The sequence below is a fragment of the Sesamum indicum genome, linkage group LG1 (genome assembly GCF_000512975.1).
Source record: "Sesamum indicum cultivar Zhongzhi No. 13 linkage group LG1, S_indicum_v1.0, whole genome shotgun sequence".
NCBI classification, from domain to species: Eukaryota; Viridiplantae; Streptophyta; class Magnoliopsida; order Lamiales; family Pedaliaceae; genus Sesamum; species Sesamum indicum.
This window is the reverse complement of record NC_026145.1, coordinates 10207142-10232456: the sequence shown is the minus strand read 5'-3', so window position 1 is coordinate 10232456 and position 25315 is coordinate 10207142. Positions and strand designations below refer to the sequence as shown.

The following is a 25315-nucleotide window of genomic DNA, read 5'->3' as shown; positions in this document are numbered from 1 at the left end:
TTGCATTTTTTCTTGAAGGAGAATGAAAGACGATTTTCCAACTTCCTTTTTAAGACTCGAATACATACTATTAAGAGTAGCATAATTATTATTTGAAATTAGGTTTTAATCTCTCTCATTTGGGGTCCCAATTTGAAAAAGAAAAAGAGATAAACTAAACTCCAAATTTTCAACATATTCCAAAGTCCAAGATTTCTAAAATCAAATTGACACTCCATATCCAGCATAGAATCGGCCATATATAATTATTAACAAACATGTAATAAATTACTTTAAGCAATGGACAAACCATGGGCACTATTATCTTATCCAAAAAATTATTACATTGAATAATAAAGATTTACACTGAACTGGAGATAAAGCCGATAGGTAGGTCGATGGGAAATAAACCAGAAGAGAAGGAGATGGAGCTCTTTTCCATACCAACTATTTAACAACAGAGGATGAAGATCGGGCTGAATAGAGGTTGGTTTCCAACAACTGGGGCACCCTGCCAACTAAGAGAAAAAGGGCTTGCCCGCTCTAAAGGAAAGGTTTTCCCCAAGCAAGAGTTTCCTATGTAGTTGGAAGGGGGCTGGTGGCTAAGCTTGCCTCAACTCAACGGGAAACTCCCACAACTGACAAACCGGTGATAAACATGGCCTGTCACACACTTGGCGGCGGATTAGCCCCAACCAGTCGATGCTCCTACGCAAGTCTGGTTCTGTCTCGGGTAGGGAAGGTTCAAGTAGTAGTAACGAGCCGGTAAAGGTAAATAGGTGGCCCTTGGAGTGGAATTTGGGCCAAATGTCCCTTCCACTTATCTAAAGCACAACAATGTGATTTCCAAGACACATCCCATTTTTAGGTTGTCGGAGGATACTAAAACCCGTTTTAGGACATCTTCTCGTACTAAAATAAGCCTCTTTGACCTAACTTCACATGTATTGGTGCTACTTACCTTCCAAGTCAACACTTACACCTGCAAACCATTCATTTCTATATTCTTCTAATTGCATCCACTAAGTATGTCGCGATGCACAATGCTAATTAATTCCCACCTATTTCATTGTTTCTGATACGCTAATAAGTGATTAAATTAAGGGATATTAGCAAAATCCCCAAGAATATTCTAACTTGATGGGTTAATATGTACAAACGTCTTAATATTAGTGTTTGTAATGGGATGATCGACGAGTTTTGTCTGTTTCTTCAATCATTTTATACAGACATAAAGATAAATCTGTCCATTATTATTATATATATTAAAGTCAAATGCCAACCAAATCTGCATATCATTATTCAACGATATTGTATCATAAAATACTGCAAAAAAATATTTAACGTCGAGCATATCCATAGAATCGTTCTTGTTCTTTTCCATTGGCATGATAATATACATGTTTTAAATTCACGTTGCTTAATATCTATTTCTTTTTTTTTTTTTTTGGAATATATAAACGAAATAGTTAAAAAGGAGTTGCTTTTAGAAAGACTTGACTACTAATATCAATAATGAGAAACGACTACAAGGGGCATTCATTCAAGTTTCCCATGAGTATCATTAATGTTTTTGGATATTTATCTATTGTAATTATAGTTATTAATTAGTTGTACATATTTAATATCAATAATTGATGCAAATTAATTATTAATTATTGAAATTCATAATATAATTATAACTATTCACTAATATATATATATATATATATATATGCCACCTCATTTAGGAGCAGTAAACAAGGACTATTTAGCAATTAATAATTAATTAACAAGCATGAATTTCTTTAGAATATTAATATATAGATAGAGAGTTATGTACTATATATATCCTTCTTGGTTTCAAATGTTGCAGTGGTAATTAACAAGATTCTGGGGAAGATATTGTCCTAATTAACTAATAACATTTAGTTGACTATTTGAAGCATTAGGTAAACCAATGTGCGCTAATTGTACTAATTTCTTCAATAGACAAAGATAACATGGCTTGAAACTAAGTCAGCGGCAAAGCACATTTTGACACGTGATATAGAAGCTAACAGACAAAACGTATAATAGGGTGGAAGCTGATGGGACATGGGCTGTCTAGTTCATGGATTGCAGATGAGATAGTTGCAAGAATTGGATTCAATACCCATACTTGCTCTTGGACTCAATGTGGGCTTTTCTACTTTGAGGTTGAGCCAAGATGTCTGGACGCATACGTCTGATTTTTGTTGTAATGGGTAGCTTTATAATTACACAAAAACAAGTGTGGTTTGTATAAATAAATCATATATCAGAGGGTGTAAATGTAATTATCTATATAGAAAAATATTTGTGTTTGATTATAATTACATGATTGTGAATAAGAAGTTTAAAATTAGCTATAATATATTTTTTTGAAATTAAAAGTGAAAAAGTTAGTATATTTGTAGGATATTAAGTTTGAGTTACCAAATCAAATATTGATTAGCAGTTTGGGTTCATGGAGTGATGCTAGTTAGGTAGTTTTTCAGAATCAGCAGGTCCTGGTACTTTTATTAAATAGTATAGATGTTTACTTGGTGAGGAGAAGGGCACAGAGGTTGATCCCAGCTTTTTCCACACAAGGAACTATGAACTATACAGGTTTTGCACACTTACAGTTTGAAAACAAGTGATCTTTCCCATTTTTGGGGTTGATAAGGTATGAGAGTAACAATTTTTACAGCTTGAGGTAAGGGAAGTTGGTCGGTACGAGGGACCTTTGCACGCCATATGAACTCGTTTTCATGCTCGTATTTCCTGAGCTGAACTCTCACATCATCTACCACCTCTTTGAAGACTGATCTCCATGACTCTTCTTTTGGCATGCTTTTCTTAGCATTTGCCAATGCTCGACGAAGAACTCCAACCGCAACTCCAATTTTGCCTTCGTTTTTCAGGCCTTCCGCAGTGTATTTGTAACACTTCAACTCGTGTAGTTTCTTGCAGCTCAAAATATAATCCTACATAGACCAGAAAAAAATCACCAAAAATTACGCAGTCATTTTAAGGTAAAAAGATCAACCATCTTGTCGGAGGAAGATAATCTTGCTATTATAATGAGAAAGATTGGAAGGACCATCTGCTAAAGCCCATGCTCTACTTCAAAGTCATGCCATTACTCCCACTGGGAGAGGCAGCTTTCTAAATATAGGAGCTTGCTCGTTGCATATTGCCTAAATTCGACATTGAAATTGGTTGTTACTTCCTATGATTTCACAAACAAAAGCGAATATTTTGAGCAATTTGTCCTTCCTGATTGCTGCAACAAAGCTATACACACTAATAGTATACTAAGTGATGCCAATTTGGATGTGCTTCTGTACCAGAAGGCGAGATGAGATATCTTTGCATTCTTTTGTTGTGACTTGCAACACATCAATAGCTTCAATCACAAACTCTGTAACTCCATAGTGCAATTTTGCTAAAAGTCCGGCAGTTTTGCCGCTTTCTTCAGCCTTCCTTGCAGTTACAGCCTGAAGTTTTTCAAATGAAGCTACTCAATCATAAAAATGAACAGTTGAATAGAAGTGCACAAGTAACGCTGGATGCTTTACATTTAACCATCTGGCTAGGGAAAAGGAACTTGTATCTAGCAAATAAAAGACACCATTTACACAAACCTGGGCTTCTGCCAAGCAAATGAAGCTCAGAATAAACGACATGCGACATGTAGCTTCTGGAGGCCTATCTTCGGCCTGAGTTAAATAAATAAGAACCTCCTGGGCTAAATAGTTGTACACTCCAGCAGCTTTTCTGAAAAGTGTGGCAGATTGCACAAGATCTAAATGATGAACAGCAGAAATTAGTGAGAATTGTTGCCCGTTATTTATGTGGAATCAGGATATCAAGGAAGAATTATGCTTGCCTGATGATAAAACTTCCAAAGCCTGCTCACGAAGCATTGAACCGTAAAGAAAAAGGATCATTCCAAGCTCGAAGTATATATTGTTAACCTGATAGAACTTTGGACCTTTGATATGAAAGATAGATGAAGAATTAAGCACACTGCTCCATCTTATTCGAAGGTTTGAAATCCAGCAAATCATTTGGTGGTTCTTGCCTTTCATGTTGACATGGCGAACCAGGTTCTCCAACAAAGGCAAATAGTGTTCCAGTTTCTGAATGTCCTGAGAAAGTTTCAACAAATGACAGTAAGCAAAAGCTTTGAAAAATTTATCCAGCCTGTTTTATCAGATAGATTGCTTGACCATTAAGCTAACATTAGAGAAAGATAGTAGACGGAACATTTAAAAACGTATCAGAAATGCTTCCAGAAGCATATGGAAAGGTGTTCTTCTTACCTGTTCACAATGTGATGTGAGGCCTCCAGATATTTCCCTTGCAATTGCATCTGTAACATAGCTAGTTTGATTGAAGGTCTCCTCAATTGCTTTACGCTTTGAGCTCAGCTCTTTCAGTTGTTCGAGCGTACCTGAATCGCTAGCTGAAAGCACATTCTGATACACAATCTGGCAATTGCAACACTTTATAATCACTCATCCAGGGAAATAAAGATATCAACATCAGTTATTTTCTCATAGATAATTTTAGAAACAATTGTTTCAGCTAATCACTTAGATTTTAAAGCATCAAAATGACTAACTTCATACATTTAAGAGAGATGGACAAAAGAAGCATTGCACAGCTACTCCACGAGTGCATTTGCTTCAATTGAGATTGGAAACAGAATCCAAGAATCAGGTTATCATAATTGTTGAGCTGTATTTGCAAGCGGGGAGTCAGTGGTTCAGAACATTTATCAGGCATGATCTTTCCTTAACTATCCTAAACTACTAAATGCAAGTCACTACATATGGTTTTCAGTTCTTTCCTACATGTAAACAGCTCCAATGTGGAAGAAGCAAAGAACCAACTTCTCAACATATATATCATCCAGATTCGCTGAATTCCACTCTACCAACTAAAGAAAAGGCAATGACTACTAACAATGACCATTTCAAGTTTCATTCTTACAAGTAGATTAAACACAGAACAATCAAGCATAAACGAAGAATCTGCACAATCACATGCTTCAGTACCATCTCCAGAAATTTAATGTGAAAAACATAGACCATAAATGAAGAGAAAGGATAAAAGGAGAACACATACTGGCTTCATTTTCAACTTCGTAAGACCAGGATAACATATCATCATCCTCAAAACCCCACCAAAATTCTTTCAAATACAGCACAAAGACAATGTTAACTCCGTCTATTGTCCAAATTCCAGGCTTTTACTTAAATCCTGTTACCCAAATAGGGGGATACAAGAAATGCTTCCAAATTCCCAAAAAACCACAAAAGCAGAAGATCTTCTCTTGCATAAATCCACTTCTTCTCCTTTCTTATCAGCTCTTATATGGGTTCTTGCTAATATAGTTGAAACAGTGAAATAGAACAGAACGTTGATCTGAAACCTCCTGGAAAGTGATAATACGCATATTTCTTTCAAGAGGGACCTTTTCTCAAGGAATTATTTATTAAAATGAGGAAAGTACACGAATTTTCCTACAGTTTGCATAAATGGTTTACAGATTCTGGGTCGTTTTCCGAATAGCTTCTTTGTAAGTTTATGCTACTACATTCCCTCCTCAACCAAGAATCCTGATGGTTTTGACTTTTGAGTTTGTGAGTTGACTAATACTATGGGCTCCACGCGGGTCCACGTCCCTTTTGGGCATGACTTTTTTGGCCCACTTGTAGTTTCATATACCTACAGCGAGTCAACCCAACTATAGCTCAGGTTTAATGATGTAATTACCAATAAATACTTACATACTACAAAATTTTCCAAAATATTCAATATTTCTTTAACAATTTGCTAAAGATGCAAAAATATAAAGAGTTATGCATAAATACGTAGGATATTGTTAGCAAATGAGGTCCTGATAAGTGTGAAATCGTATCTTATTTAGAAGTATAATTTTATTAATGTAGATTTGATGAAAATAGTTTCAATAAAGTGCCAAAAAACATTAACCAAAGATGGGTATTTTCTAGAAATGTTATTTTTTTCAAGAATTGTATCAAATCAAGCAAAGTGAAATTTTGCTAGAGTCTGAAAAGTAGCAAATCTTCGTAAAATTCTAAGCGACGATTTCTTGTTGAAGAGTAAACCATTAAGCCGACCAAAGCGTACTGCTATTGGTAAGAGTTCGTCGCAAAGTAAAGAAATTTCTGGGTTCAACTGATCTGCAATTGCTTTCAATAAAGAAAAACAGGAACCTTGGGTAAAGAAGAATTTCTTGGCACAAAACTCAACGGCCCAACAGCAATCAACTGAGAGAGCGGCCAAATAGCTGCAAGAACGAGAACAAGATCAGAGGAATAGGGAACGAAGCAGTTAATCTGAAAGACTGGGGATTGTGTGGCGAAATTCTGCCAAGGTATGGTGCCGAAGCAGCTGATTGTGGCCGTTGAAGGTACGGCCGCCGTTGGTCCCTTCTGGCAGATTGTGGCCGTTGAAGGTACGGCCGCCGTTGGTCCCTTCTGGCAGACCATCGTCTCCGACTACCTCGACAAGATCATCCGGTACTCTCGCATACTCGCACCCACAACTGCGTGTTAGTGTATACGTATGATTAGTGCTTGCTAGAGATTTATTCTGTTGGATTGGTGGTTTAGGCGTTATATGCTTGCTTATTGGGGGAACAGATTGTGGAATTAAATCCTGAAATGGATTTGCTATGGATGTCAGCTGAATGCAGTTATAGCTATATTTTGTTATTTTTTTCATTTGTGCATAGGTGGGATTGTTTGATACGCTTGGATAATAACTATATTAATGCTTCGGAGTTGAAGGTATACAATTTCTTTTCTTGTGAAATCAGCTTATGATGTAAATCCAGGCTTAGATATGTTTCTTTTGGTCTATACTTTCGTTTCTTATGAGTAAACCAAATGTCATATCTTGGCTATTCATACTCTTTGCTGTTGAAGTTCAATACTTATTTTCTTCTAATTAGGTCACTTATAAATGCCACCACCCCCTTAACCTTTCTCCCTTTATGTTGACAATCAAGTAGATTTTTTTTAAAATTTTGGTTTCTTTTTAACGGTCTTGTCTTGTTCGGCAGCTAAAACCAAAAAAAGTTTATTCTTTCGGTTATTTTCCTAACTACCGATCATTGTGGCGCATTTATTTCTTATGATGTCAATTGTTAGTATACATGCTTTTCACACTGCAGTAGAACGATTAGCAGGAATTTCCTTGAAGAGGTGGTGTTCTAGAGAGTTAAAGAGCGTATAACTTGTTTTGAGCACTAGATCATCAATCAAGAAATTAGGTTTTACATGAGGCAAAAGTTCATACTTGTGTTTTGTGATAGATATGATGGAGAAGAAATTACAAATTAGAGAACCCACCGTTTTTTATGTTCTGCGAAGGTACTCTTATGAGAAGTACCTGCTAATTAGCATTCTGCATTAGAAACAGGGAGACATAAAGCTGTTCATCAATAGAACATTTTGATAAGATATTTAAACTACAGTTTCTCTATTTATGAAGGCAGACTTGCTCAGATACTCCTCTGCCTTCTTATCCGTGGCATCAAGATCATACATTTTGCAATACAGAAAATTGGATTATTGGTAGGAGCACTCTGTCCCATCTGTTACATGACATGTTAAGTAATTCTTCAATTTGGTCTCAAGCTGGGTTGAACTGAGGAATAATTCCAGGGCTCTGATCAGTTTTAGTAGGTTTATTATAGGAAATGTGACCAATTCCATGGAGATGCCACTGGAACTTATTGTTGGTAGACATGGATACTTATTTAGCATATAGAATGATATAATTTATGACATTTAACCAGTGAAAAATAAGTTGAGCTTAAGGAACAATTCTTTCTCCTTAAATCCATTATGCTCTATTTTAAATTGCTTTTCTATCATATGTTAGTTCTTAATGAGTTTCTGATCTATCTGTTAAATCTCTACAGATGTTTTTGTGGGAATGAGTCAACGGGTCAGGTGTGTATTAATGCCGTACTTCATATTTTAGTTGACTACTTTTGATGTATTCATGTTATTTGTTTAATAAATAGCAACTCCTAACATTTTGGGATCAACTTTATTGTTTCATATTCTTTTTCAGAAGCCATCTACTTCTCAAGTTGAGCTTTCACTGGTCATGTTCAATGCACATGGTTCATACTGTGGTGCGTCTTTTCTTCTCCATATTCTGGCAATAATCTCATTCTTTTTGATTGAATGATATCCTTGGAAAGAATCCTGTGTTATTATTGGCTTGGTCTTCATCTGTTGCTTCTAGTCTTTCAAGTTCTTTATTTTGTTTTAAGTTTTGCTCTTAGCAAAAAGCATGGTTCTTAAGATTCTCTATTTCCTAGTTCTTGGAAATCTTGGAAGGCAATATGCATCATAATTCTTCTTCCATATTGTTTTTTCCTTAATGTCCTTATGATTTGTTCGTGCAAGCTGACATCAATCACAAAAGTCAAATCTCTGTTTGCTGGCTGCGCTACTTCTTTGTTCAATCTATCCATGAAAGAATATATATATTATTATTATCATTATTTGGAGTTAGACTGTCAAAGAAGGTTACATACAAATGTCTTCTCTCTTTCATGAATTAAATTATTTCAATTTCTATTAAGGGAGATTCTCATACACGCATTAATTTTAGCTTGTACCATATTGCTTACACTCCTTTCTTTTCTCTTATATTGCGGTTTATCATTCAGCTTGCCTTGTACAACGGAGTGGATGGACTAGGGACATGGATATATTCTTTCAGTGGCTTTCAGCTATACCATTTGCAGGTGGTGGTTTCAATGATGCTGCAATTGCTGAAGGTCTTGCTGAAGCTCTAATGGTGCGTACTGATTTATACTTCATTGGTTACTTCTTGATAACATTTTTTGGGCTATCTATTATCTTTTCATTAATTTGAGCTATTCCTATTTGGATCTATTCTGATTTCCAGTTTAGTAGCATAGTTGCTGAAGAAGCTATAGATGAAAGGCTTCATTCAGTTCTCTACAAAGGACAGTTTGAATGACATGTATTCATTTCTACATATGGTCTATTGATATTTTGTTTATTCTTTACATAAAAAGTAGCATGTTTTTTGGAAATGGGATGTATACCGATTCTGGAATTTGGTAATAGTTAAAAGTGGTACTTATAGTTTGTTGCATTTGTTGGGTATAAATTCCATGTTAGGCCATCAGTTTGGCCAAGAGAAATTGTCTTCAAGGCCTTGCTCTAAGTGTTATACTTGTGTACTTATCCTGTTGATATTTTGCATACTCTGAGAGATATATTTTGGGACTTTTTTGTTTTCCAAGTGAAAGTTACTTCTAAGGACAAAATGGTTGCAATACCATGGCAAATTTTGAGAGGACAATACTATTTTCAACCCATTCCTCTGGGTTATATATTTTGATATATATACATGCATTTTGTACTGGTTCATGAAATTGATAGTTTAGAATATTTCTGTTTAGACTGATGAGCAGATTTAAGTTTGTAACTGCAAAATAGTATGTTTGGTTCATACTATGTTAATCATACAACATACTAGTGCTTTTGCACTTTTGCGAGGTTCAGTTAGCGAGTTTCTCTAATTCATATTAATCAATAATTTACTATATCTTTAACAAGGATGACCAGAAACCATTAAGAACATTTAACTTTTTTGTGATGATAATTGAAGGACAAGTGCCAGATATTCCATAGAATATGTACTTTTATGTGTTTATTGTCCATATACATTATGCTTTGTGTGAGTAATAAACATATGAAATCTTTAACTATTTTATTGCATTCACCAGATGTTCTCTTCCCCAAATGGAAGCCAAATTCAAAACATGGATGGACAAAGACATTGTATTCTTGTAGCCGCAAGCAACCCTTACCCATTGCCCACACCAGTGTATCGACCACAACCCCAGAATCTGGAGCAGAGCGACAATATTGAATCACAACCAGATAATCGTCTATCTGATGCAGAGGCATTAGCAAAGTCATTCGCTCAGGTACTGGTAAAAGTTTCCTCTTATTACGATTTTACATTGAAATCCATTTGATATTACCTGGTAGCTCAGAAGTATTCCTCTTTTGCAGTTCGGTATTTCTCTATCCATTATTTGTCCGAAGAAACTTCCCAAACTTAGAGCAATCTATAATGCGGTACTATCCACTTCCCTGAAACTCATTCTTTTGCTTCTACTTGAAATTCTGGTTAACTCGTGCAGCCATAGTGTTACATCTTGCCTGTGCTGATCTCACCTTCAAGTTACTTTTATCTTTAATTGATCCAACATCTTTGCAATCTCCTGAATAAGTCATGAGAATGATTTTTTTCGTTTGACCCTGTAGATGTTTTATTGTCATGTCCCACTTGGTCTGTGCAAAAATATCAGCACTTGCAAAATAATATTAGTCACCTTTTACAGCGCAAGGGGGTTTAAGTCTCTGTTAACAATAATCCTTGGTTGAAATTGACATTAATTCTTTGACCAATATAGTTTATCTGGGTGCAGGATGGAAATTTTTTCATAAAGAAGGAAATAAAAACAAATCTTTTTGCCTTTTTTCCTTTCAGGATGATCTTTTGACCAAGCTGATATTATTATCAATGTGTTATTTAGGGAAAGCGCAATGCCCGAGCTGCAGATCCGCCTGTTGATAATGTTAAGAATCCTCATTTCCTTGTCCTTATCTCAGAAAATTTTATGGAGGGACTTGCTGCTTTAAGTAGGCCTGGAATGGCAAATTTGCCATCCAATCAAAACCCTATCAAGATGGACGTAACTCCTGCCCCTCCCATTTCTGGACCACCTCCAGCTTCTGGGGCATCAGGTGACTTTGTCTATTTTTACGTCTCTCCATTGCGGTTGGTCTAAGATCCGAATAGGCATGATGGCACTATGAGTTGCTTGATGCTTTTGCATTTGTGATTTTGGAAAACGTGAAGATATACATTTGGAAGAAAATGTCAATCATCCAAGATAATATGAAAAACAAAAAATGTCAATAATTTATGGCGTATATTGTATAACTTAGCACATGGGTGATATCAAGGAATGCTTGTATTTGATTAGATTTTTATTTTAGAATTTTAAACTTGCGCACTAGCCATCTATTTTTCATGTTGTGGGAGATTCAATGAGCATGTCATTTGTTGGTGCCCTGGTACTTTTCGACCTAATGGCCTTCAATGAATTAACTTAAAAGACTATTAAAGATATTGAGGAACTTCTGGTGCACAACACAAGAGCAAGCTATTGCTGAAGAGGTTATTTAAGATAACTAATTTTTGAATTATTTTGGACGAATTCTTGTACTTCTCAGTCAATATGTAATGTTTGGTGCTGATACCTCACCTTTTTCTCTTCAGCCAATGGATCAGTCTTGGGCCGACAACCAATACCTGTTGGAAAAAATATCCCTCCTGCAACTGTAAAAGTAGTAAGGCTCATATGTTTTTCGGTTTTCTATACTTCTGTTTTTAGGGGTTTTACCTACTGCCCCATCTATCGACATCGGTGCCATAGACTCATTACATAAATTTCTTCAGGAGCCAATCACTGTGACCTCTGGGACTGGGCCTGCATTTCCACCTATTTCTTCTGTTTCTCGAGCCACTTCTCAACCTGTTCCGAGCTTGCAAACTTCTTCACCTATATCAACGTCTCAGGAGATGGTTTCAAGTAATGAGAATGTACATGATATGAAACCTCAAGTAACCAGTATGACACCCTCCTTGCGTCCAGTTGGTGCACCAGCAAATGTTAGAATTTTGAATGATGTGGCTCAAGCACGTCAAGCCCTGGCAGGAGGAACTTCTATTGGACTTCCTTCTATGGGTGGAACACCTATGCTCTCAAATATGATATCCAGTGGAATGGCATCTTCAGTCCCTCCTGCTCAAACTGTAATTTCATCAGGTTCATCAGGTGTTGCATCAATTGCTGGGTCATTGCCAATACCAGCAAGTGGCCAGGTTGCTCAAAACTCATCTTCTGCATCATTCACTTCCACAGCTCCTACTGTCACTGGAACTTCTAGCCTTGGCATGTCCCAATCTCTGAGTAATCTTCAAGTAAGTGGTAGTTTGGGTCAATCACTCCCTGGCATGAGCCAAGGAAATCTTCCAGTCACACAAATGGTACAGACAGGAATGAGTATGAATCAGAACATGATGAGTGGCACTGGTACTACTGGTATGCCTTCTGGAAGTGGCAACATGATGCCTACTCCAGGAATGTCTCAGCAAATACCACCAGGAATGCAGCCTGTCGGTGTGAATAGCAACAATTCTGTGACAAATATGCCCTTGAATCAGCAGACATCAAGTACAATACAGCCAGCACAGTCAAAGTATGTTAAAGTCTGGGAGGTAATTGCCATTATCAATATAATGAAAAATAATGGTTAAGTTTCTGTTTATTGGGTGTTCATCACAGAGAAATGATTCTTCTTTTGGGGCTAACTATTGTGCATGATATAATTGATCAAGTTTCATTCGAGATATGCTACGCGCTACCTGTCCATTTTTTGGTTACTTAACTACTTACTTTATCAGAACATAGTTCTTTTAACAATGAGAGTATAACAGGCTTAACCACTGAAAAATGTCTTCAATGTTTTGCCTCCTTTTTAGCTGATTATGCAAATAGGTTAGTCCTCAAACTAACACGGGTTGTACATCTAATTGGCTGTCTATAGTTATCTGCGGGTTTCTTCACCAGAAATCTCACTTGATATCTAGTTTATGAAGAAATAGAGATAAGCAACATGAAATTTACAATCTATAATTAGTAAATGATGACATGGAAACATCTGCTTCAACTACACAATGCTAGTGTGATCATAAGCAGCCTCTGAAGTTTTATTGATGGGATCCAGGGGAACTTATCCGGACAGCGACAAGGCCAGCCTGTTTTCATCACCAGATTGGAGGTATGCTTTTCCATGTTTGAAGTGGGGTCTAATTCTGAATAATATTGTGATGTATTCTAAATAATTTGGTTCAGAAATAGTTTTGATTCAAAACCTGCCCCTTCACTGTCATACATTGTGTCATATGCATATCATGCATGCTACTCTCTGATAATTAGTTGTTAGGCATGCATAACCTAATTTTACTTCTTTGTGTGCTTATATTCTGCTTTCTGGTGCCAGGGATACAGGAACGCCTCAGCTTCTGAGACGTAAGACTAAATTCCCCCCTTATTTTTTACTTCGTGTCGCCATCTTGTGCACAATTATGCAGGGAATCTGCAAGTTTGCTAGTTCCAAAGAATCTATAACATTGTTGAATTGATGTTATGCTGTCGAAGGCATATAATGTTTGTGAAGAGATTTATAGTTGCACTATATGGCTTTGTCAAGTGCATCACCTTATTAAGTCATGAGTTCTCTGGTAAATGGTTTGCTCTACATTTGCATACTTAATCCAAATGCAGAAGACAAACTGCATCCTACGACACAATTTTGTCCCAAAAAATCATGTTATGTTTATGGACCTAAAAATGCATAGGCAACTCCTGTTGCATTACTATACATGGGACTGTAGTTGGGTTCTTTCTTGAGTTTCACATCATTTCCTAAGTTTGTTCTTTTAACAGAGCATATTGAGTCTCATCACATTCCATGCTCTTTTATCTTGCTATTTTTAAACTAATGTAACACACCTGATGAATTTTCTGTACTTTTTCTTGTCAATTTGACCACCTTCCAGGCTTGCTGCAAATTGGCCTCCAACAATGCAGATAGTTCGCTTGATATCCCAGGACCACATGAATAACAAGTAGTATCCCTTTAGAGGAATTATCTTCTGTCATTGGATGTAGTATTACAAATAAAATTGCTTATCCACAGTGAACTGCTTATAGAAATTTACTTCTGTATATTATGCTAGGCAATATGTTGGAAAGGCTGACTTTCTAGTTTTCCGTGCTATGGATCAGCATGGATTTCTTGGCCAGCTGCAGGAAAAGAAGCTTGTAAGTCATTAGTGCTAACCTTAATTCTTCCCTTTTTGGGACAACATATGATATGAGAACCTTACGTGGAAACTCTAAAAGCTATTACTGGTTGATGAACCTTTATTTTTCTTTATCCATGATAGAGCACTTCACTGTTGAAGTTATGTCAAGGGTTTTACAAACTGAATGATGTGCATGGAAAAAAAATGTTTGTTTGGCCCTTATTCTAATGTTCTCAGTTTCATTAAAATTCTCAGTGTGCAGTAATCCAGTTACCATCCCAGACATTGCTGCTTTCGGTTTCTGACAAAGCATACCGCTTGATTGGAATGCTTTTTCCTGGTGTAAGATACCATTTCTTTTTTCTGTAACATTCTGTGCCCGTCTGCACTGGCTTAGCCATTGACCACCTTGTCTGACTACTTTCAATTACTCGTTCCGTCTTTCCAGGATATGGTCGTGTTTAAACCTCAAATACCCAATCAACAGCAGCAGCAACAGCTACAAGCACAACAACACCCGCATCTACAACAACTACAACAACAGCAGCAACCACAACAACAGCTTCCCCAATTGCAGCAGCAACAACCACCACTTATGCAGCTTCAACAACAACCGCTCATGCCGCTCCAGCAACAGCAGCCGCTCATGCAGCTTCAACAACAGCAACAGCAACAACAACAGCAGCAGCAGCAAATCCCACAACTGCAGCAACAGCCACAACAGATGGTGGGTACGGGTATGAATCAAGCTTACATGCAAGGTTCTGGAAGATCGCCATTGTTGTCCCAGGGGCAAGTTTCCTCACAAGGTGCACCAGCTATGCCTGGAGGTACCTTTATGAGTTAACGAGATTAATATTATAAATGCAATAACTTATGTAGTCTACTCTATGTAAATGAGGAAAAACCTTTCTTCGAGATAGTTTCCTTTTTCAGTGCGAGAAATTATCAGCATCGATGCTTTATTTTGTGCATCTTTAACTTGTCAAAAGAGGAAAGAAGAAAATAATTTTAGCAAAGTGTTGGATTATTTTAGTATAATTTAAGGAAAATCGACTCAAAATAAGTTATAACTAAATCAAATTCAAGAATCTGTAAATTTAGAAGTGGATGGAGAAAAGAGAAGATAACTTGAACAATTGAATTTGTATTTCATTGCAGAAAATAGAATAACCATATTGAATTATGGAGGAGGCATGTGAGAATCAGAACTTTCCTTGATTATTCTCGGTCAGTTATTTAGATAAATTATTGTCTCTATCGAATGAAGAAATCCTAATCAGCCGGAAAATACAAGATCTGCTTCTCAGGGAGAGGATGCTTTAAAAGGTCATTATCAATTGATGAAAATGATTTCTTTTGGGAGCAATAGAGAGCACAAAGGCAAAAACCCAAGCTTGAATCATCACCCTTCCATCATATCCCTGCAATTATTTTCAGCAGTAATGAAGACACGTAGTGACACATATAATTACATGTACCAATTGTTGACACATTCAGGATCATCGGATCGGCTCTTGCAAAAACCCTCCAACATTTTGCTAATAAAAAACGCAATAAAGATAAAGACAACCGGCATGCAATAAATTGCTCTTTAGTTTAACATTTCAGACGAGTTTGTAAAAATGGTCCCTTATGCTCGAATTAAAACTAAATTGAATATGATTTGATTAGGATGAATATTTTTGCAATTATCTACATAGAGTGAACCCCACCTAATTACCATATAAACTAGTAGAATTATTCCAAATCCCTCAATTCAAGACCATTTAAAGATACCAGCTTTGCTTGGTTCTTCTTTTAAGATACTTGTCTTTATTTTTGAAAAATAGGGAGAGACAGATAAAGATTACGTTTGATTTTGCATTTTTCTATTAATGTAAAATAAATAAAACAAGTATGATACATCAAACTTAAAGATATATTTGTAACTATATTTTAGAAAAAAGAGAAAATAGAGTAGAGAAAAGTGTTGATGTGATGAGGTCAAGTGTTTGACGAAAATGAGAAATGATGAGAAGCATCAACTTCCTTGCAAGGGTGATAAAGAGGAAAGGAAAAAGTTGGATCTAAAGGCTCTACTACACAGTTAAGTACACTACTTACTTCACCTACATACATACATACATAACTCATTCATTTGGTCCACCATTTCACCAACACCCATTGAAAAATAAAGATAAAGCGGCCATCTCGTGATAATCAAATATAATGTCTTCTTCGTTGTGTTCCCCCATCTTTCTTTTGACCCACTCCCACATGACATGCTGTCCCCACCCCTAACCCCTCCCTCTCCATAATCCGCCTTAATCTGCTCATAATTACCACATCGCCGCTCCCTCCACAATCACTCCTGCCCAAAACCAATAATAAAATTACCTTGTCTAGTTTAAAAGATTGAGATTTATAGTTAATCAAGTCGGGAGACTCTTTTCATGACATTAATCGCAATTGATCTCATGCAAATTAAGTGATCAATGCTATCGCCAAGAATCTATTCTTTCAAATATCTAAACAACATTAAAAATACCAACAAACCTCCTCCTCACATTCAAAGCTTCTCTCTGCTGCTTTCTCCCCCCGCCTGCGTGACTATCTTTATGCCACCTCCCTCTATATAAATTTGCACTGCACACGCCTCCATTTTCATCTCACCTCCTCTTGCGCTGTAATGGGGAAGATGGGCTTTTTCTCTCTTGCCCTTTTTGTTGCGGTTTTCGCCATTTTTGCTTCTCCTGTGCTCTCGAGAACACTCCCCTTCACCTCAAAAGCCGCTCTTCTTGATGTTGCTTCCACACTCTCGAAAACCCAAGATTTGTTCTCACTCAATTCACACAGCGTACTACCCTCGAAGCACCAAGTACGCCACCGACACCCGCCCGTTTCTCCCGACTCCAGCCTTAGTTTCGAGCTGCATCCTCGCTTGTCCGTCCGTGGAACTTCGGAGAAAGACTACGAAACCCTCACATTGGCTAGACTCGCTCGCGACTCGGCCCGGGTTAAATCGATTCAGACTCGGCTAGATCTGGTGAGTTTAGACATAAAGAAAGCAGATCTAACGCCTTTGGAAGTTGAATTTGAGGAACAAAAGCTCGAGGGTCCAGTGATTTCCGGCACGAGTCAAGGCAGCGGCGAGTATTTCTGTAGAGTGGGAGTCGGCAACCCGCCGACTCAAGCTTACATGGTGCTCGACACTGGGAGTGACGTCAACTGGGTGCAATGCGCACCCTGCGCAGACTGTTACCAGCAAGCGGACCCGATTTTCGACCCGAGTCTATCCTCTTCCTTCTCTCCCCTGACGTGCGAAACACAGCAATGCAAGTCGCTCGACGTGTCCGAATGCCGGAACGGCACGTGTCTCTACGAAGTTTCCTATGGCGACGGTTCCTATACCGTCGGAGATTTTGTAACGGAGACTATTACTTTCGGGGGTTCGGCTGCGGTTAACAAAGTAGCCATCGGCTGCGGGCATAACAACGAGGGACTGTTTGTTGGAGCCGCCGGCTTAATTGGCTTAGGCGGCGGCCCGCTATCCTTTCCGTCCCAAATCAATGCTTCCTCCTTTTCTTACTGTCTCGTGGACCGGGACTCCGACTCCGCCTCGACTCTCGAGTTCAACTCGGTTCCGTCTCCTGACGCCGTAACTGCTCCGTTAGTCCGCAATTCGAAGCTTGACACGTTCTATTACGTGGATTTAACGGGAATCAGCGTGGCGGGAGAGCTGCTGCCAATCCCACCGTCGACATTCCAGCTGAACGATAACGGGAACGGCGGAGTGATAGTGGATTCAGGGACGGCCGTGACGAGGCTGCAAACAGAGGCTTACAACTCAATGCGCGACGCCTTCAAAAAGGGGACGAAGGATTTGGCGTCAACAGAGGGGGTGGCACTGTTCGACACGTGCTACGACTTGAGCTCAAGGAAGAGTGTGGAGGTGCCGACGGTGGCGTTCCACTTCGGGAACGGGAAAGAACTGAGTTTACCGGCTAAGAATTACATGATACCGGTAGATTCATCGGGGACTTTCTGTTTCGCATTCGCACCGACGTCGTCATCGCTTGGGATTATAGGGAATGTCCAGCAGCAGGGGACACGTGTCAGTTACGACCTGACTAATTCTCTTATTGGGTTCTCACCCAATAAATGCTAGAAATTGATTGAAAAAGAAAAAAGCAGTGGTGTTAATTTTAATTTATATTATTATGATATTCCTCCTGCTGATTAGATATATATATATATATATATATGGGGGAAGGAATAGGATTAACTATTTACTTTATTATAAAGTTTTGTTTATTGTAATTGAAGAATTGAGGTAGTTGCTTTTGTGTGGGCCTGACCTTAATAACTGTAAGGCCCAAGGGTTGGGCCCACATGTGGGTGTGGGTGTGGGTGTGGGTGTATGTGTAATTCTTGCAACTCAGTGAACTTACATGTTTCTTTGTTTGTATAGTAGGTAGTAATATTAGTTGTAAGTTGCAAGTTTGATGCGAGATGGTTATTTATGAAATGGTATTGATTCTTGATTAATTAGTGCACAAATTGCCTGCCTTCCTTTGGTATATGTTCATTTCCCTCTTCATTGCCCAAAAGTGCTCCATCTTGTTAACTCAGAATCACAATGTTTGTTGTTGTAATTATCCATATTTTAAATGTCAAATCAATGATCAGAATAGTAATTTATGGTACACCCCCTTAAGCCTTAATATATATAGAAATGTAGCATAAATTACAAGTTGATCCAGTTACTTGGATCTGATTAACCTTTAATTTTGAATACAAAGTATTAATATATTAATTAGGGAAAAATCATGAAAAGCTAACATAATGTTTGGATTCGTTTTCTGAGTGTTTTGTTGTGTTTTATGGAAATAGAGAGAGAAAAATAAAGATAAATAAGTGTGTGTTAGAGATAGTATGTATGTTTGGATTTGTTTTTGGAGATAATTTAAAATAAGTATTATATATTTAATGTTATGTTTTGGGAGACAAAAATAACTATTCATTGTCAAATCATGTTTTTGGAGATAATTTAAAATAAGTATTATATGTTTAATGTTGTATTTTGGGAGACAAAAATTACTATTCATTGTCAAATCATGCATTTTTTATATATATTTATGTATATATGTGTGTATATATATGTATGTTTTTATGCTAAAATAGTTAAAAACACCTAAATAAGGTGTTTTTGAATGATGGCAAACATTGGGTATGTTTTGACTTGTCTCGGAAATAAGTTAGAAATGAAAACAAACATAGTGTAAGCTGCCCTACCCCTTTTTCACTTAATTATTAAAAGTTAAAAAGTTGAAGAAAGAAATGATAGCCGTTACATACATCTTTCAGTTTTCCCTTTCCTTCCCCAAATCCCCCCTTCCTAAACTGCCGCCGCCTTTATCACTTTCCCCAACTCCCTCTTCTTTTCCAGTCACAAAATCTCCAAAACCCTAGCAACATATTTCTTGTGTGTACTCTACGAGACACACTTCCTATCCAGACCAGACCCTACTTCTTCTAAGTCTCTTGTACGCGTTTGCCCAATGACTGACTCTCCTTCTCCGTCGCCGTCGTTTTCCTCGTATGATCTCCCCGCGGAACTGCCGCAACCGTTAATGCTTGCGTGTGCATGTATGTTTCTGCAATAATGTGTGTCTGACAGATAAAGTTTGGATTTTTTTTTTCCGGGGGTGGATTTAAGTAACTTGACCATTCAGCATGGCTTTCTATGGTGATGCTCGTTGAGTTCGATCTTCATATCTTGTGTGTATACCATTATTTTAGAACTATTCCTTAGGATTTTGGTGGGAAATGTTGCAATTTTCAGATTTAGGGTGCCAACTTGGAATTTGAAGAATAAAAAAGAACTATCGAAAAGGAAATGTTGTAATTCCACTACCAGACTCTAAGTTCAGTCAAAAAAATTGACTTGAGAATTTATGCATTAATGAATTTAGTTCCGATATAAAATATGCACAATTAGTACTCTTTGCACTTTAGAAATTCCAATAAATACTTAAAATGATGTTTTTATCTATTGCTGATCATCTTGCAAAATAGATGCAGAATGTTTTGGGCAGCCATTCATATCCTCCGGGAATCTCTCCAACAGCTTCTCGTCACTGGCTGGATGTGTTCTGGTTGCTGATCTTTATGGCACATTTGTGATTTGACAGTGGTAGGTTTTGCTTTTGAGGTTTTTGGTCTTAATAGGTTTAAGAAAAAGGATAGGCTAAGCATTGACAAGTATACTATGGGATTTCTTGAGAATAAGGATGGTCTCACTGAAGATTACTGGCCAGTGTACTCTATTGCTGCCGGTGTTGGAGCAGCTTTGGGGTGGACTTGGTTGTTGTTGCTCGGTTCACGTGCAAATCAAATGACGAAGTTTGCAGTGCACCTTTTGACTGCATATCTTGCTGTTGTCAGTGTGTTATGTTTGGATTAAGCAGTTTAACTGGGTTGTTGCATTTGCTACTGGCGCTGCATTGCAGTTATTGTATATTATATCAATCATTGACAGGTAATCTCCAACACCTTGTTGTGGTTCAAATTTTTGTGAATTTAGCTTTGATTTCATGTCTGAAAATGGTTGAAATAAAATGCTGCCTACAGAATTACCATGACACAGACCTTTCTGCATGATGATTGGTATAGTGTCTGAGTTCACAACTCTGATAACTCTTCTGATTGAATTCGAACATGCATGAAAACTTTTACCTTACAAATTATAAGATATGAAATTCTAGAGTTATGTAAACAAGTTTGATGGTTATTTTCTTTATTGAGCAGCTTATAAACTTTGATCTTTGAGTCGGTGGTCTTAGAGGTTTCTCTCTGTTTACAAATTTGTTTGAGATGTTAACCTTCTAAAATCAACATACTTTAACAGCCGGATGCTTTATTCACAATGTTGGAGAAAATGATAGAATATATTATAATACTTTTCCCATTCCCATGAGTAACCTTTTCTCTCATTCAGGAGATGTATGCATTTCTGAAGTTATTTTAATTATTCACGTATTCAAAGTTGTTATTTTATTTTTATCAAATATATATACATTACTCTACTGACATACGAGGTGTGATTCTTATATGAACATCGATCACCTGATTTGGTCTAAAGTTATCTCTGAGAAAGAGAGGATGATCAGCAAATTTTTCATACATGGTTTTCAGCTTTTATGACTTAGTGTCCTTCTGTAGACTTCCATTTACCATGCTGGTATTACAAGGAGCAGTTAAGATGTACAGAATCTTCCGGAGGTCACAAGAGTAGCATCCATATTTATGCTAGTAATGCTTTTATGGCTAGCCCTTTGTCATTTGGTGCTGCTGGGGTTGTGGCATTAAGTATCGGTGATGCGGCGTTGGTGGCTTCTTGTGATAAGCTGGCAAGTCTTTGCTAGACATGTCTTCTTACTAGGCAGTATTACAGCATAGTTGCTATGAGAACATAAACATTGAACATAGTGCTGTTATATGCAAGCACAGGTGCTGTCCATAAGTTTGTTTTGGACTGGTGCAGTTCTGTGTAATGTCCTCCACGTCATAGTTTCAGGAATGGTCTTTCTTGTTCTCATTCATGGTGGCCGAGAAGCAGCACCAATGCCTCGTAAACCACTGATGAATTCCTTGAGATGTGCTATCACTACTTCTTTTGGCAGCATATGCTATGGGTCTCTCTTTACAGCTGCTATACGAAGTACGAACCCTACACTGGAAGGTTAGTGATCTGGAGTTAATTGATGTCAGTTGAATAAGGAAAATATAGCTACATGTCTTTTCACTTTGGTTTGCTACTGTTACTACTAACAACCAATCTCATGTAATTTGCAGATTAGAGGACTGAGGTCAAAGATTGGCAAGAATGAGTGTTTGCTCTGCTGTGTTGATTTTCTGTTTCATCTAGTAGAATTTTTAGTTTGATGGTTCAACAAGTATGCTTATGTTCAAGTATTTGTTCTACCTATATGGCTACAGTTTGTATCGTTATCTTATTTTATTGTGACATCTTGTGAAGGCACAGATATACCCCTATGCTACTGCTCCGCGTGGACTTTGATTAGTGAGCTGAAATGCTACTACGTGATGTGATGGCTTCAATTCTTTAAATGTTTACTACCGAATGAGGCTAGAGAACATAAGAGAAAGAATTTAAAAAAAAGTATGTGAAATGAATTGGATAGCAGTAGGTACCCCCTATGAAGAGCCTTGATGCCTTGCGAATCTAATTTCGAGATGAGGAGTTAGGCCATCCACCTTGTGGGGAAGACAGTAAGCTCCTTTTGTAACAATATTTTGCCAGTAAAGCCATCCTCAGTTTCCATATCAGCTTGCTCTGTGAAGAAGATTGGGAAGGAGTCGGGAGGAAATAGGCCCTTTCAGCTAACTAAACTTTTTTATCTAGGGATCCCATAATATGGAAGATTTTAGTGTCAGTTCCTACATTTTAATCATCTATTATTAAAGAAATAAGAGGAGATGAATTACTACTTATTCAATGTCATCGCCTGGAGATGTGGATTTGTTGTCCCAACTATCTTGGTTTTGATATTAACTAGGACCCTAAATATATATTTTAACACGTGCTGTTCTGTCCTGATTGCTATTTACAGAAAAAAACTTCAATCATTCAGCAAAGGACGCATGGGAGTTGTTCCAATCAACAGGTGTGGAATCACTTGTAGCCTACGACTGTTCAGGGGCCGTTCTATTGATGGGAACTCTATTGGGTGGGCTTATTGCCGGAACTTGTGCAGCAATTTGGACTTGGATTAATCACCCTGAGCGGGTAGTAATGGTGGGCTCTGCTGCCATGTTGATGGGAATGATCTTGGTAAGCAGCGATGCTATCTCCCCAATACGTTTCCAAAGGATTCGACACCATTGCCGGTCATAATTCATTTTTCTGTTTGCAGGTCGGACTAGCAGTGGTAGTAGTTGAAAGTGCAGTGACATCTATTTATATCTGTTATGCTGAAGACCCGACATTAATAAACAGGTGGGATGCCGTGTTCTTCACCAAGATATTAGAAAAACTACACCAGCGCCTACAGCACAGAAGTTTGCGTCCCAGGGAATTGTTAAGACATAGAGCAGATGAAGAGACACCGGAAGCAGTTCTTCTTGAATTTAACCTTGTCCAAGATCGATAATGTAACTCTTTTCTTGCATTTTAACTTGTATTAAATATTAATTGCTGCATCTTTCCTCCTTCAATGCTGTGTCTCCTCGGTGTCTACCCTTGGTTCCTTATCATATTGTATTATTCACAGTGAAATATTTTACTAAAGTTTAGAACATCAGTTCTGTTTCTTACTTGGGGTTGGAGCCGTTGGAGGAGTTGGATGTTTGTAGTTAGAAAGTCATGCTTTCAGTGCTAGAGCTATCAATAGGATGGGGACATAGATGACGTCAAAAAGCCGCGAGTAATCGTAATCCATAAGCCCAACGCTTTCATGACAAAGTTAATGTGTGATAAAAGGTTGACAAAGTCATGCAACTTGTTCAGCAAAAGGGTCCATTGAGGGTTTGTGGCTTAGATCAAAAGGGGGGTCGATCCAATTTGACCCGAAATCAACAGACGTCTATTTACTATGGGATATAACATATGAACTCATCCAATAATTTATCTGTTTACCTAAAGCTGCGAGTAGTAGCACTTAGCAGCATGAATGCACACTTGTTAAAACAAAAGTTGGCGTAGTAAATAAACAATTAAGTTCAAAATAACATAATAACATTCACATAAATTTTGATAGGGGTAGTAGCCCTTTGGAGAGCAAAAAGACGAAAACACCCTTCCATCGTATGAAAATTACGGAAAGAGGACAAGATCCGCATGTGAATTTACGGGTGTCCAACTCAAGAAAAAAGACCTGGATTATGGGCTGTTGGATCACTTGACAATTATACTTTCAGATACTGCCATGTGAAGTCATTTCATATGGTATGGTGGTACATGCAATTAATGCTATATTCGACCCTATTAAATCCTCTTGATTGAATTCGACCCCATTTTCTAATTTAAACATCAAAGGATTTTAGTTGGAGTCATACCAACAAATCTAATGTGTTTTCTAGTTCTCAAAATCCACTCACATGGAGTTAAGAAAAGTTGCAACCCAACTTAAAAACTACCCTAATATGACCTCACCCATCTTTAACAAATCTAATGTGTTTTCTAATTCTCATGATCCACTCACGAGGAGTTAATAAAAAAAAAAAAGAAGAATGGTCAGAATTTGACAAAATAAATTTTGAAATAACCCTTTTTTCTGCTTAAAGAAGAAAAAAAACATCATAGAACACAGTACAGAAATTTTAAAGAGTGAAGGTTCTATGTATATAAATTTGGAAGTGTTATAATGATGCGTTGTAGCAGGTTCACTATAAAGATAGCCAGCGCCTACGAGGACAGGGAGCGGTGGCGCGGCCGTATGAAACGCAGGCATATATGGGCTGCGGTGGCAGGCAGGTGGTGGTGGGGCCCTTGCACCTGCAGACATATTTGCTGGTGGGTTACTTCCGAGCAAAGCCCTCCTCCGTAATTAATTCTGAATTAATATCTTCTCCTAACGAAATTAAATTTTATTCCTACTCTGAACTCCAATTTCAATGCTCTTTCCATCCCATCTCATCACCATCCCATCATCCTTAATTATGTCCAGAAAATTAAACTCACCCTTCCCCATGACATAGACGCCTCCTTCTACTCTACATCTACACCACAACTTTCTAGGTCATTATTATTAACAACAACAATAATACTATATATTATATGATGTGGTCAAAAATTTAAGGATTGAATTTTATCTTAATTTGCTTGTAATACAATTCAATTGTTTCTAAAATTTAATCCGTTTAATATTGGACTAATAACTTGTTCATAACTCAAATGGCTTTTGTGCAAAAATAATAATAATCTGAGGCATTAATTTGTTGTATGAATTAGAAGAAAAAAGCTGGGAAAGGCAGTTCTGTGTGTTTGAGGTGTGTAAAATGGATTATATTTTTGTCGTTAGTGGGGTGGGGTTCTCTAATACTACTTGTACACAAATAGCTTATCAAACAAAATGACAAAATCTTGAGATTGGATAATCCTGCTACAAACCCCCGTCACCAACACGCCCAACTCTCGTGTTTCACACGTTTTCGGTACATTATAATCTATATTTTTAAAAATTTTACAAAGTCTTTGTCTTTAAATAAAAAGAGTTTTGGGTTGAATAATAAAATAATTAATTTACTTATCTTAAATTAAAAGTTTTAGAATAAAATTACTCAAAATACAGAGATGATCACGATGATTTAATTAATTTGAATAACTAAACAAATTCCATTTCATATTCCTTTAAAATAAATTGGT

At 37.4% G+C, this 25315-nt stretch overlaps 3 protein-coding genes and 1 pseudogene across 4 annotated transcripts; 3 read left to right on the top strand and 1 right to left on the bottom strand.

Moving 5' to 3' along the window:
* On the bottom strand, positions 2493-5577 carry LOC105161260 (BRO1 domain-containing protein BROX). The gene is made up of 6 exons (XM_011078899.2): positions 5098-5577; positions 4290-4457; positions 3854-4115; positions 3609-3769; positions 3312-3461; positions 2493-2948 (listed from the first exon to the last, which is right to left on the bottom strand). The coding sequence occupies exons 1-6, from the start codon at positions 5140-5142 to the stop codon at positions 2601-2603; spliced, it is 1134 nt and encodes a 377-aa protein (XP_011077201.1). The 5' UTR covers positions 5143-5577; the 3' UTR covers positions 2493-2600.
* On the top strand, positions 5930-14889 carry LOC105161252 (mediator of RNA polymerase II transcription subunit 25-like). Of its 2 annotated transcripts, XM_020693894.1 has the most exons (17): positions 5933-6409; positions 6455-6518; positions 6734-6788; positions 7928-7958; positions 8083-8146; positions 8690-8820; positions 9782-9985; positions 10074-10139; positions 10601-10811; positions 11350-11420; positions 11530-12351; positions 12861-12914; positions 13137-13165; positions 13696-13764; positions 13876-13960; positions 14200-14286; positions 14393-14889. In XM_020693894.1, the coding sequence occupies exons 5-17, from the start codon at positions 8119-8121 to the stop codon at positions 14789-14791; spliced, it is 2256 nt and encodes a 751-aa protein (XP_020549553.1). In that variant the 5' UTR covers positions 5933-6409; positions 6455-6518; positions 6734-6788; positions 7928-7958; positions 8083-8118; the 3' UTR covers positions 14792-14889. The 2 variants fall into 2 exon arrangements, with proteins under 2 accessions (XP_011077190.1, XP_020549553.1); XM_011078888.2 differs by lacking the exon at positions 6734-6788 and having other exon boundaries at positions 5930-6409.
* LOC105161245 (protein ASPARTIC PROTEASE IN GUARD CELL 1) lies at positions 16330-18477 on the top strand. The gene has a single exon (XM_011078875.2). It carries the CDS (start codon positions 16616-16618, stop codon positions 18092-18094), a length of 1479 nt encoding a protein of 492 aa, XP_011077177.1. The 5' UTR covers positions 16330-16615; the 3' UTR covers positions 18095-18477.
* On the top strand, positions 20006-23357 carry LOC105162169 (annotated as a pseudogene).